This window comes from Ammodytes marinus, assembly GCF_949987685.1.
Source record: "Ammodytes marinus genome assembly, chromosome: 3".
Classification (NCBI taxonomy): Eukaryota; Metazoa; Chordata; class Actinopteri; order Uranoscopiformes; family Ammodytidae; genus Ammodytes; species Ammodytes marinus.
The window spans coordinates 24,940,424-24,953,101 of NC_137232.1; the positions used below are offsets into that span (position 1 = coordinate 24,940,424).

Sequence of the window (12,678 nt, forward strand, 5' to 3'; positions counted from 1 at the left end):
GTGAGAGAGGGACTCACTTCTACTTTGTCTTTTTCCTGCTTTACTGTCCTGTCAACATGCCTTGTCAATCTACTCAAATAAATACTGAGGCCTAGATACCGGATTTTTACACATTTCTCCATAGTCTTTTTTCCTTCATACATAGGTTTTACACGCACCTTTCAATTCATACCCAAAATCTTCCCGGAAGTTAGTACTCATCCGGGAATTTCTCACATACCCAAACTCGCATACCCAACCGTCACATACTCAAATTGAAGTCAAAATGAGTATGAGTAGGACGTTAGTATGGCAGTTCTTTATATGTCCATGGTTCAGACACGGCCATAGCCTGACTAGACTTGAATGAGATGAGGCTAGTATTTGGTGATATAGCGCCACCTTTCGGTAAAAGTTCACGCTGTTTTGTAGCGTGAATTAAAACCATATAGCCTAGTAGACTGTATAAAATAATTGTAAACCTACTTTTGACAGGACCATGGACTGTCTCTTTGCCCCTTCGTTTCCATCAGCATTGTCCAGCAACTGGTAGCCTATTGTAAGTTGGTAGAAGTAGCCTAAATAGGCCTAGTTGAACCCCTTGTCACTCGCCAGAATTAAAGACACGACTAGAAACTTTAAGGGGCATTGTTATTGGCTTGATACCTATGTGTTTCAGACTACAATAAAAGGGTGGGAGTTTGATTCATACATTTTTAAAGAGAGCCCTATCGAAACAGGTGCTCATCTCTGAATCTTGCCGTGATAACCTACTGATGAAAATGCGTAGGCTTACAAGTTGTGTAAAAAGGTTGTTTTGACGTTATAACGATATACTTAAAAGTGACCTTAACATGTTTTATCCCACAGTGTAAAGTAAAACATCATACTTAATATGGTAGTTCATGAAAATGCGTAGACGTAACGTTAAAGGGTTTAGCTACTAAAGGTAAGTGTCGTCTGGCTAACTTAGCAGTTCACCATTTCGTTGCTAGGCTATGTCTCCTAAACAGGCTAGCTCTTATACAAATGATAACCTGTAACAGTGAATCTACAGTCATTACTTAACGCTTTTATGCTTCTCGAGTGGCAGTGTGTAACCATGGACGTAGGCCTATTTAGCAAGAGTACCTATTTGCAGACCCATGGGGGAAACCATTGAAAACGGAAGCCACGCCCCAAACTCATTTCATTGGTCAGAATTGTAACCTACTCTGAATTTGTTGTCTTCTTTTTGTTTTACTGCCGGAGTTCACCTAGCGGTGAATAATAATACACAGTTTCCACCGGTTATGTGCTAGTACACAGTAAAATACGTCAGTTTGTTAAGGTGGCCAGGACGGTGGTAAAATGTAGATGTTGAGGTAGAAGATGAATGAAGCAACGAAGCTTTGTGTACATCTTCTAAAATCCGTCTCTTTAATTCACAATTATCACACTAGGTCAATCACATACAAATATAAACTCTTATAAATAAAAGAGTTGATATTTGTATGTGATTGACCTACTTCTGATAATTGTGAATTAAAGAGACGGATTTCGGAAGATGTACCCAAAGCTTCGTTGCTTCATTCATCTTCTACCTCAACATCTACATTTTACCACCGTCCTGGCCACCTGGGACCCTTAACAAACTGACGTATTTTACTGTGTACTAGCACCATAACGGGTGGAAACTGTGTATTATTATTCACCGCTAGGTGAACTCCGGCAGTAAAACAAAAAGAAGACAACAAATTCAGAGTAGGTTACAATTCTGACCAATGAAATGAGTTCGGGGCGTGGCTTCCGTTTTCAATGGTTTCCCCCATGGGTCTGCAAATAGGTGCCTCTCCTATTTAGAGGCAGTCAATAATTGTGACCGCCCCCGTGGATCTCATCGCTTCGATCCCTCGTCGGCTCAGCCCATGGGTAGGAGCTTGCGACTGTTCATGACTGTCACGCGGGCAGTTTTCTTTCGCTAGTGCAGACGGTCGTTCCGCACCCTTTCTGTGCTGTTGAGATGTGGAGTAAAGCAGAGGTGAGCACAGCTACATTCTTACTAGCTGTAGTATGGTCTGACTGTACTACGAGACTACAGCTACACAGACTGAGCTAATAAATGCAGCTAAATGTAACAAAGCTATATGCGTGTGTTAAAGCTTAGCCTCGGTGGTTGAATACCCGGGTTTTCGATGCTCAAAAGCTTTTTCCCCTTTCATACCACTTCATTCATTAGCGTCATAGCAATGTACAGTAGGCTGTATCAGGCTACTGTAGGCTGGCCTATCTACACTGCATGGTGTCTGTTCCTTCCACTTTATAGCTAGGTGTGCAGACTGATAGAAAACAGTGATGTATGCAGGCTTTTTATTTGCACATGTTGGAGTTTGTGTTACATTGTAGGCTAGGTGAGAGGTGCTGAACCGTCTCTGCCAAGTTCACAAAACAGAACAGGCTTTCAAGAATGTTGCAATATTTGTTTGCATGAAGATAATATGTAACCATTAGCTACTCTACAGCAACAACATGCATATGCATAAAGAGCAAAAAACTGATCTATATTAACAGGCCACAGAGTAATACTAGAAAGATCAATGACATCATGTAAATGTTAATAAAAAATACACTAAATGAAAGCCCTTAGTGCTTGTATCCAGTGTGTCCTTCGCAGATCCAGATGATGGTTAACGCAAAACCAGTTTTAATTCGAGTCAGTCTGCCTTTCTATTGTCACATAGTTTTGCTCATGTCTTGCAGGAATGAATCAGTCCCAAGACCTAGGTGAAGAGCTGCAGGAGGAGGAGGAGATGACTGGGATGGTATGCCACGAGGGTGACATGAAAGATGGACAGTTAGGCACATTTCTGCTTTTTCCTGGAAAATAGCTGATTTTTGGCATGATTTCTATAGAAAAAATAAAGCTTTCACACGTAACAAATTCTTTTCATCTGACTTTTTGTTTTTAATAAAGGATGAAGGAAGTAACTGTGGGGGACCAGACGGTGTTGCTTGTCTGTACACAGGGTCAGTTCAGTGCTGTGGGAAGCAAATGCTCTCATTACAATGCTCCTCTTGTCAAAGGTAACACCTTGCTCAAACTTCAGTTTCTCAACCTCTATATACCAATATCTAAAATGAACAACTTTATGAAATGTTTTTCATTGAATGTGAGTTGTCTTCATTGCAGGTGCTCTGGTTGGTGACAGAGTGAGATGTCCCTTTCACGGTGCTTGCTTTAATGTCAAAACCGGAGATATTGAAGATTTTCCTGGTCTGGACAGTCTGCCTAGTTATAAGGTAAGACTTCTTATTTTTTAAAGTTTTTTTTGTTGCATTTTCTTTTACTGATAGTGCTGAGAGACAGAGATGAAATGGGGTATGAAGGGTAATGACATGCAGAGAACGACCATGGGTTGGATTTGAATCTGGTCTGCTTCGAGGAGGACTGAGTCTCGGGAGGGGCCCTCTAACCACTACAATGCGAGCGCCCCCCTTAAGATAAGAGTTGTGTGTAGAGACCAACAGTCGTGAGCAATTTTGCACAGTTTTTCTTTTAAAGGAATTAATCCAGTAGAGATCATTTCTCCAGTGTAATTGATACAAAAAAAGTCCAAAAGATAGATTTAGGATGAAAAGCCACACAACAAAAATGCAGTCATCAGGTACTGTAGTAGAGAAGACACAGAGCAGTAGCAAATCTATCCTTCTGCAGTTGAAAGCTGCAGGAAAAAAATGTATGAGATGTCTCAATGTCAGGTACCACACATGTTTACTTATTGATATTTGCAAGAAAAGTGGAAAGTTAGACTCATTCCAAGTTCACAAAATGTATAGCTGTTATACAATTTTTCACTGTAATTCCTATCTCTCTTTCTTAAAAAAAAATTAAACTCCTGTTTTGTATCTAAACTTATGTTGTGGTTTAATTCTACAGGTAAAAGTTGAGGATGGAAAGGTGTACGTTACCATAGCAAAAAATGTAAGTGATGCACAAGTAAAACACATGAAAACGATCAAAATGTTTTTCTTTCAGTTTGTGTTAAAATGCACAAATCATGCATGTTTGTTTTCCTCAGTCTATGAAGTTGACGACACGGGTGAAGGAGATGTGCAGCAGGTTACCAGACATCAAACACACCATAGTTCTGGTAGGAGGAGGTAGGGAGATCTAGATGTAATAAATACAGGAGGTTTCACTTGAAAGTTAAAGCCTTAGAGCCATTTTACTTCGACTGCCGTGCACCTTTAGTATCTATTATTTATTATAACATTTAAAAAAAGGGAAATATGAATTTTAAGATGCCTCACAAATCCCTGATAATAGTACTGAAGAATGAGGCTACGTCTGGAGATGGTGCTCAAGTAAATTTGGTGGACTAGTGCTGCCTGGTTTCTCTAAGGTCCATCTTTGAAAACACTGAACATGAGTTTTGTGTTTTCAGGTCCTGCCTCCCTGGTTTGTGCCGAAACTCTGCGGCAGAACTGCTACCAAGGTCAAATCATCATGATAACCAAAGACAGCATGCCTCCATTTGACAAGCCCAAACTGAGTAAGGTAAGAAGTCAAATCAGTGTGACGAGGCGACATGTAGGCCTATCGTGTATTAGAATCTAACTGCTGGCCACCCTGCCTGTTTTAGTGCGTGGTAGTAATGACGCATTTACTTAAGATGTAGGTTTCTTTTGAAAGGCATCACCTTTTTCAGGCTATGAATGTGGACGGCAGCAGCATTCTCCTCCGGTCAAGTGACTTCTATCAACAGTATGGGATTGAGGTGTGGACACAGAAGGAGGTGAGAAAAACTAAGTCTATCTGTGATGTATCCCCCCGCCCCAAAAAAATGTATCCTTTCATGTTCAGAAATGTGTTTTGCGTATCAGGTGGTGTCGGTGAACCCAGCTGATAAGGCAGTGAAGCTGAGTGATGGCACATTGCAGCATTACGACCAGCTTCTTATCTCAACTGGCTGCAGGTGAGAGTCAACTTCCTGTTCTTCAAGTCTTTCGGAAAGAAACGTGGTTCTCATCAGAATTACAGAACTCGCAATGACACTGGAAACAATAATTTCTTGTCTTTGTTTTGTCCACAGAGCACGACTGCTCAGCTGTCCTGGTTGGGACCTGAAGGGAGTGAAGCTACTGCAGAGTTATGAAGACGCTAAAGAGATTCATAGCTCTTGTCTGGGACAGAAAGCTGTTGTAATCGGAGCGTCCTTCATTGGTAATCATCATACATTATGTAGTTTCTCATACTATTAGCCATAGGTTTTTGTTTGAGTATCAGGTTGACATTCCATTTGAAGGTTGTTTCAATAGTAAATACGCAATGTGAAAACTTGACAGTGCAAGATAAACCTACATGGTCTCACATACGGCACGCTAATATCGCATTACTGAAGTTTTTCATTAACAGGTATGGAGGTGGCCTCCTACTTATCAGACAAAGCTGCCAGCGTGGCCATGGTTAGCACCTCCACATACCCATATGAGCGATCTCTTGGGGCAGAAATCGGCAAAATGAGTATGCAAGTAAGGAACAATGATGACACTAGTCCGTCACTGTCATGAAAACATGCAAAAATTTAAATTGTACTACATTATTGATTGAAACAAGCTTAAAAAAAAAGTTTCCCCTTTTTAAGATGTTGGAGGAGCAAAACGTTAAGTTCTACATGAATGATGGAGTCACTGGGATCAAAGGGGAGAACGGCAAGGTAAATCTATCTATCTGTCCATCTATATGTCTCTCTGTCTGTCTGTCTATCTAGCTATCTCTCCAGATCCCTAAATTAGTCTTCTTTTTCAGGTGAAGGGGGTGGTCCTGAAGAGTGGTACATTCCTGGAAGCTGACGTGGTTATTGCCGGAATTGGTACATTTTATGTGTTGTTTTAATCTGCAGCCATTTAAATATGTCTTAATATCACTTCAGAATTGTTAGAATTACAAACACTTCTCTGTGTTAGTAAGCATAATCACTAAAGTCTACTTAAACTGGCCCTTTTCTAACAAAAAGATCTGTGTTTTTCAGGCGTTATCCCCAATTCAGACTTCTTGGCAGGAAGCAGGTTGGAAGTGGATTCAAAGAAAGCTGTGATTGTTGACAAGGTAACACACAGTCAATATAGGGCTTTATCTAAAAGTAACTACTGTGATAATGACATTTAATGACGAATAACCATGGTTTTCCGATTGCACATTGACATAGACTGATGGATACAATTGCTTGCTTTTAGAGATTTCTGGCCAAACATGAATATTGTATATTATCTTAATTGTGTCCAGATGACTGAATGAAACAGCTGTGTATGAACTTTGTGAATAAATGGCTTAAGCCTCATGGTGACGCTCTTGACCTAAGCTCTTTTATCTTTCCTAACAGTTCATGAGGACCAATATACCAGATATTTTTAGTGCTGGAGATGTAACCTCTTTCCCTCTGACCCTTCGTGGGGACCAAAGGGTAAACATTGGTCACTGGCAAATGTCACAAGCTCAAGGTAAGGATTTGAACAACACAGCTTTATGTTGTGTTGACATCTTTTTAAAGTGTCTGCGTCACTTCTTTTTTTAATCCAAGGAAGAGTAGCTGCCCTAAACATGCTGAACAAACCAACCAAAATTGAGTCTGTCCCTTTCTTCTGGACCGTGTTGCTTGGGAAGAGTGTCAGATACACAGGTAGAGAAATAACTGAGTAAATTGCTGCCCTTTCATCCGAATATGTATACCCAGGAGTCTCATTTCCCTTTTTTCATTTCCCGATTCTAGGCTATGGGGAAGGATACACAGAAATCATATTTAAAGGCAAAGTGGAAGAAAGGAAATTCCTGGCATTTTACATAAAGTGAGCATCAGTGGAATCACTCATGATATACTGTAGCTGAGTCTGAATTTATACTGCTTGTGCTGAACTTCTTTAATTTCTCCGTTTGTTAACAGAGATGAGGTTGTGGTAGCTGCAGCCAGCCTGATGTTCGACCCCGCTGTGGCTCGTATTGCAGAGCTGATGGCAAATGGCCAGATTTTAACAAAGGCACAGGCTCAGTGAGTGTTATCCTGCTTTCACAGAAACTGGACTAGGTGTTTATATCCTGCATTTGTGATATTCTTTGCGTTGTCTCATAAGGAAGTAAATGAGATAAAGAAGCCAAATCCAAAAGACTGACTATCACTGCAGCAATATCGCATGGTATAGGCGTTATCATTCATTTGGGGTTGAGTTTGAACTTGAACTTAAGTCCAATATAAGTGGGGGATTTTTGCGATCCACCAACTCTTGAGGGAAATTTACTGTATGCCTCTAGCTGCTAAATGCTGCACTTTTTCAACTTGCTAGTTAACTGATAATTTTGTCAGTCAACTTGTAGAGCATTCTACTCAGGAGAGCTGCTTGCTGTGGCCCCACAATGATGCATGTGAATGGCAAGAGTGAACCAAAACTGTGTAACCCAAACAATTAGCTGAACAAAGTTAAAAAGCTCTGCAAAGTTGAGGGGGACAGCACAGTCCACGAAAATTAGCTGATTGTCGTCCACTAAGATCAACAACTTTTCCTTTGATCCACTAAAATAAAAAATATTGATTTTCAGCACATACTGTATGAGACAAAACAAATCTTTGGTTACTCTCAAGGTTACACTATGCAGTTGCTTTATTCTTTCTGTAAAACTTTAAAAACTTTATCAAACATTTGAGGCTTAGTAAAAACAAACCTGGACTTAATTTTACTCTTGCATACAAACCGTGGGTCAACTTTACTTTCGGAATGAGTCAGTAATGAACCTTTCAAATTAAAAAGCACTTTAGCATTTTGATCCAGTTGAAGTATGAAAGAAATGTATTGTACAACTTTGACTAGTACTGTGTTACTACTATTGTAACTAAATCAGTTGGTAAAGATATGACATAGACTTGTTGGAGGTTGAATATACAACTGCACCAAGAATACACAATGATCAAAAAGCTGAACCACAATTTAATAGTATAACGCATTAATTAATTATTGGATTATATTATGTTCTATGTAAACATGACAACCCAATTACAAGGTAAGACTCATATCCCAAACATAACTGTATAATAAATGTGTGTTGTCTCACTTTCATATCTTTTCAGGGCTGATGACCTGAGCTGGCTGCAGATGGGACCAGATGGGACAAACACCTCACAGTGACACAGGATCTCGCCTTCTCCATCTTCTTCCTCTCACCATCAGATATTGCCAAATTGGATTGCTCCATTTACTGCCACAGGGCATCTGAAAGCTGATCAGGCCTTTGCTCTTACCCAGAGCACTGATACCATAGCAGCAAGCAAGTCTGCACTTTGAGAACTAAGTGAATAATCTGATCTCCGTGTAATAGGGCAGCAGTTTTACCTATTTTTATTGCAAGTTGTGTCTACAGCTGGACTAAAAGTGGCTTGTGAAAGTGGTCACAGTCTGTGATTAATATTAGCTAGCTACTTCACATCATAAATGCATCCAAATGTTTTGGTATTGCCGAATTTAGTCATACTATTTTTCATTCTACTGTATTTTATCCACTTAAAACATTTTGAAAACACACGCTTTTCCACTTTTCTTAGTGACAATATATTTATGAGTAACTAATATGAAATCTGAAACAGAAATGTCTAAAATAAAATATTGCACTAAACAAATATGTTGATGAACGTGTTGATAATTTTATTTATTTTATTTTTTGAAAACAGTCCCATGTTCAATTGAAATGATTGAATCAGCATTGATAGCAGAGATGTAGCTTATTGTTTAATCTTGGTCATAAAACAGATTTACAAACTCATATTCATGTATATCATGTTGTATGATTTCAGTGTCTGATTTTTTTAAAGTGACAGCCGGTACGAAAGCGTGTTGTAGAGTTGTTACTTTTACTTACTTTAAAATGAAGTCTTGATGCAATGTGGTACATAACTAATGCTCAGGTATTTAATTAATCTTTTAAGCAGTTTTCAGCACCCCTGATTTTCCATAACAATTTATCTGTCGACTGAATGATTCTCCCAACTTTATAATAATGCTGCTGACTAATCCTAGTCTCAGTACTGTACGTTACCAGTCATCCATGTGGAAACATTGGTATAATTGTCTCCTTTAATGTGTATGTTGTACGTCTTTTAAATGGACCTTGAGTCTCTTGAATAAAGCTGATTGATATCATAATTTCTGTTGTCGGCGTACAGGTGCAGTTTGGGGATGTGCTCTCTTTAATTTTTCTGCAGTTTCTGTTACACTGTCTACAAATAGATAATTGCTCTTCTTTAGATATCTTTTGTTACTTCATTTGGCTTTGACCGTCTGGAAGGGGATTTTGAAATGGTTATATAATAACACTAATCACCTTCATAGAGAGACTTTTGCTGTTCATTGCCGTTTTGAATATTGACTATCTATTATAGGCTACTATTTCTGTTAAACTGTTCATTTTGTGTGACAACAAGGCCTCAGAAGGATATGATTATAGTATCTGGACACTTCCTTATTTATAATCATATTGCTCTCTAGTCAAGTGTGTAAACAGCCCAGCAATATCACACATTTGTTTCCAATGTTCAAATTACAATCTTTCACATAAAATGATTAGTCTCAAATCTACTTCTACGGACACAATCTAAAAGCATGTTACAATTCTATTTCTATAGTTATATAGTACTCAGCATTCAGTTACATCCTGATTTGCTGGTTTTGGAGCATTGTTTCACTGAGGATCCCAGTTTGTCAGCCAGACGAAATGGGTTGAGGTGGCAGTACTGAGGAAAAATATAAAGAAAATTCAGGAAACTTAAAACAAATATTCAATGAAGTTACAAGAACGCTTACACTGTGAGTTCCTACAAAGAGTTGTTCTTTATTCTTTTTAACTTGTAAAAACTATTTGCACAGAATGTAAAATATATCTTATTAAAAGATTAAGTATTTTACAGATTTAATTCGTTAAATAGGAAACCTGTGCCTAGTTTGACTGTCGAATGCAAATAAATGGATTCACTTTCCTCTGCAGTCAGTGAGTCAGCTGAATGCAGTCAGTAATAAACCTTTCACAATGAAACATTTTAGCTCTGGTTAAGGAAAAACTTCAGCTACCTGAGGTGTTGACTCTGAGCTCAGCTCTGGTTTATCTGACATCTGGATTTTGAAGTCAGTTGAGAAACGGGAACTCTGGAGGATTGCTGCAATCTCTCCCTTCACCTCCACTGCCACATCTTTCTGCATAGCACAACAGATTATTTAAGGTGAATACAGGATATTTCTCTTTTATTAAGAAAAGTAAGGCAACCAGAGTCTTACTTTTCCCCTGATTGAAACAATAAGCAACATTTTATTAAATGCCCTTCAGTAAATATTGATAAAACAATTCAGTAAAGGCCTGATTTAACTTTTATTATACCTTGAAACAGTGGGAGGAATCAAAGTCCAGCTGCTCTGGGAAATCTGCCACAGTTCCTTTATAGGTCACTGTTGCCTCGGACACAACTGGACTTTTGGGCAGCTTAAAGAGCCGGTAGGTGCCCGAAGCATAGCTGATGTCACCTGCAAAATGAGGAGTCTGCTCAACTGCAGAAAGTAAAAGAACCATTGCATGTCATACAAAAAATCAAGTTTACCTACCTGCTTTTGCTTTAAGCTCACTGTTGAAGATCACAATGTGGCTGGCTGAGATGAGGTGCGGAGTGCTGAAACCGACACTGTGTGCCAGTGAAATCAGATCCTGCCAAAACAAAGAGCCGCCCATTCCTTCACCTATAGGAATCCAAACGAAACAATAGAGATAACAGACAATGTCATTGATGCATTGAGTTTGTGCTGTATACTAGCATTTCACATTGAACCTTTTTGGTGTTCATTTGATGTTGTTTTACCCCAAAGGACTGAATCTTGCTTCATGTGATCAGGGACCACTTTGCTGGCGTACATGTCACTGAAGTAGAGCTCGCCTCCCTCCTGTGTAAAATGAGAGCGTGATGATAACATGTATGTACAGCATGTTCCTAAACATATTTCCTTTCACATATATGTATGTCAATGGTAGAAATTCTTAAGACTAACCTTTAGGACATTGTAAGCTTGCTGTAGCACAGCTCTTTTATCATGACACAAGCAGATGACACAGTTGGATCTGAATACATTAGAAGGAAAAGCTGTTATTATATACTAAGTAAACAGTAGATTGACAGATCATGTACAGTATAAGAATAGATATCCACCTACAGCACAACATCCATTGAGTCACTTTGTATGCCGGCGTCATTGAGCTTCTCCATGTAACCCTGGACAAAAACGACATTGGGCTCCTGGTAGCCAAACGTCTTTTGATGATACTCAATGTACTGACGAGACGCTGTGATCTACAGAAATTCAAGTTCAATCAGTAGAAAGTACAGTTATAAAGTGTTGAATGATGTGAGCACAAGCAGGCGGTAATCACCAGCTCCTCCGTCATATCAATCCCTGTCACATGTCCACTCGGCCCAACAAGTTTACTGAAGGCGTAAGAGTCTCTGCCAGAGCCGCTGCCCAGGTCCAGGACTCTGCAGCCCTCCAGCTTCGCCGGAAACGGAAGGCCACAGCCAAAGAATCTGGAGAAAAAGGATTGACAATGCCTTCTATATCACTGTGTGATGTTTATGAGATAGCCCTGTGCTATAAAGGATGACAACAGACTAAGAAAGACCTCTAGTGCCTTCATGTCGTTTTTAATTAGATCAATTTAAGCAAATTAGTAATACACATAATGAGGCTCACAGCAATATGTGCAGGATTTCCAATGTGTTAACAGAGAGCTTCAATAAGTTATTTGTTAGTCTTCTTCATGTATGTGATGGCTGAAGTGTATTAGTTTGATTTGTATGTTTCCTGTCTGTGTTTGGTGCTGTTGTCGTGACTGAATAAATATGTAGCTGCAGCACTGCTCCAAAAACAGCCTGTATACTGTAGGCCTACCTTTTGGTGACCTCAGGATGAACCATGCTCAGTGCATCGGTGACACTTCTCGGCACTGGGCAGCAAGACAAGCTGCAGGAGGCAGCACTTGTTTGCAAATCACAGGAGGACTCCAGTCGACTGCCATAGTACTTCTGCACACATGACATATTAGTATACATGTATAAATGCTCAGAAGCTGTCTTTGTACATGATTTAATATTGAACTGCATGGATTAACAGGCTGACACAAGTCACATTGAAACTAGTATCACAAAAATCAGCATCGTAATGATTCGATTGGAAAGAGATTACACAGTCAACAAAAGACATAGGGACCATGAAGTCTGATCAAATGAGAAACTGTCTACTTTTTATTGAGTTCTGTCATCTGCTTGCACGTTTCTTGCAAATTTGTTTTGATTGAAGAAAAATCAGGATTGTCAACGTCAAGAAAAAAAGTAGGCCTAGTTATTTGGTATATGAATCGAACACGATCGAGCAACTATTATGCAATGCCATAAGTGCAGGAAGGAAATAAAAACTTAACATTGTCTGATCCTGAACTGAAATACCTTCACATTTTCCCGCACATCGTCACAAGTATCCATCACGTCCGACATATTATCTAAAAGTGTCTCAAAACTGTATGACTAGAGAGACATGTTGTATGAATGCAGCAATACTGAAGTCAGACTTTACCTCTCGGTACAGCGCACTCCACTTTTCCGGTCAGTTTATTTCAGAATAAAAGCGCCATTATAAACAATAAACAAA

The 12,678-nt window shown here is 39.3% G+C and overlaps 2 protein-coding genes across 3 annotated transcripts; one reads left to right on the forward strand and one right to left on the reverse strand.

Moving 5' to 3' along the window:
• Positions 1-1,864: 1,864 nt before the first annotated feature.
• Positions 1,865-8,217, forward strand: aifm4 (apoptosis inducing factor mitochondria associated 4). 2 transcript variants are annotated; one of them, XM_080053494.1, is made up of 19 exons: positions 1,865-1,999; positions 2,719-2,812; positions 2,933-3,042; positions 3,149-3,258; positions 3,896-3,940; positions 4,038-4,119; positions 4,404-4,516; positions 4,668-4,754; positions 4,843-4,934; positions 5,052-5,182; positions 5,375-5,490; positions 5,604-5,675; positions 5,768-5,831; positions 5,991-6,067; positions 6,342-6,459; positions 6,540-6,638; positions 6,729-6,804; positions 6,900-7,004; positions 8,076-8,217. In XM_080053494.1, exons 2-19 carry the CDS (start codon positions 2,721-2,723, stop codon positions 8,131-8,133), a joined length of 1,647 nt encoding a protein of 548 aa, XP_079909620.1. In that variant the 5' UTR covers positions 1,865-1,999; positions 2,719-2,720; the 3' UTR covers positions 8,134-8,217. The 2 variants fall into 2 exon arrangements, with proteins under 2 accessions (XP_079909620.1, XP_079909621.1); XM_080053495.1 differs by having other exon boundaries at positions 1,934-1,999; positions 2,719-2,780.
• LOC307270574 (arsenite methyltransferase) lies at positions 8,163-12,609 on the reverse strand. The gene is made up of 10 exons (XM_080053496.1): positions 12,477-12,609; positions 11,923-12,056; positions 11,408-11,558; positions 11,191-11,327; positions 11,029-11,098; positions 10,842-10,923; positions 10,591-10,722; positions 10,370-10,512; positions 10,066-10,188; positions 8,163-9,731 (listed from the first exon to the last, which is right to left on the reverse strand). Exons 1-10 carry the CDS (start codon positions 12,522-12,524, stop codon positions 9,642-9,644), a joined length of 1,110 nt encoding a protein of 369 aa, XP_079909622.1. The 5' UTR covers positions 12,525-12,609; the 3' UTR covers positions 8,163-9,641.
• Between the last annotated feature and the right edge of the window lie 69 nt (positions 12,610-12,678).

Bases quoted from the DNA above. Each gene is read 5' to 3' on its own strand.
- aifm4 (XM_080053494.1), top strand. From the start codon at position 2,721: ATGAATCAGTCCCAAGACCTAGGTGAAGAGCTGCAGGAGGAGGAGGAG. The intron at 3,941-4,037 runs GTAAGTGATGCA...TGTTTTCCTCAG, and splicing joins ACGTTACCATAGCAAAAAAT to TCTATGAAGTTGACGACACG. The intron at 7,005-8,075 runs GTGAGTGTTATC...ATATCTTTTCAG, and splicing joins TTAACAAAGGCACAGGCTCA to GGCTGATGACCTGAGCTGGC.
- LOC307270574 (XM_080053496.1), bottom strand. From the start codon at position 12,524: ATGTCGGACGTGATGGATACTTGTGACGATGTGCGGGAAAATGTGAAG. The intron at 10,189-10,369 runs GTATAATAAAAG...TGTGCTATGCAG, and splicing joins ATTCCTCCCACTGTTTCAAG to AAAGATGTGGCAGTGGAGGT. The intron at 9,732-10,065 runs GTAGCTGAAGTT...ATTTTTCCTCAG, and splicing joins GCTCAGAGTCAACACCTCAG to TACTGCCACCTCAACCCATT.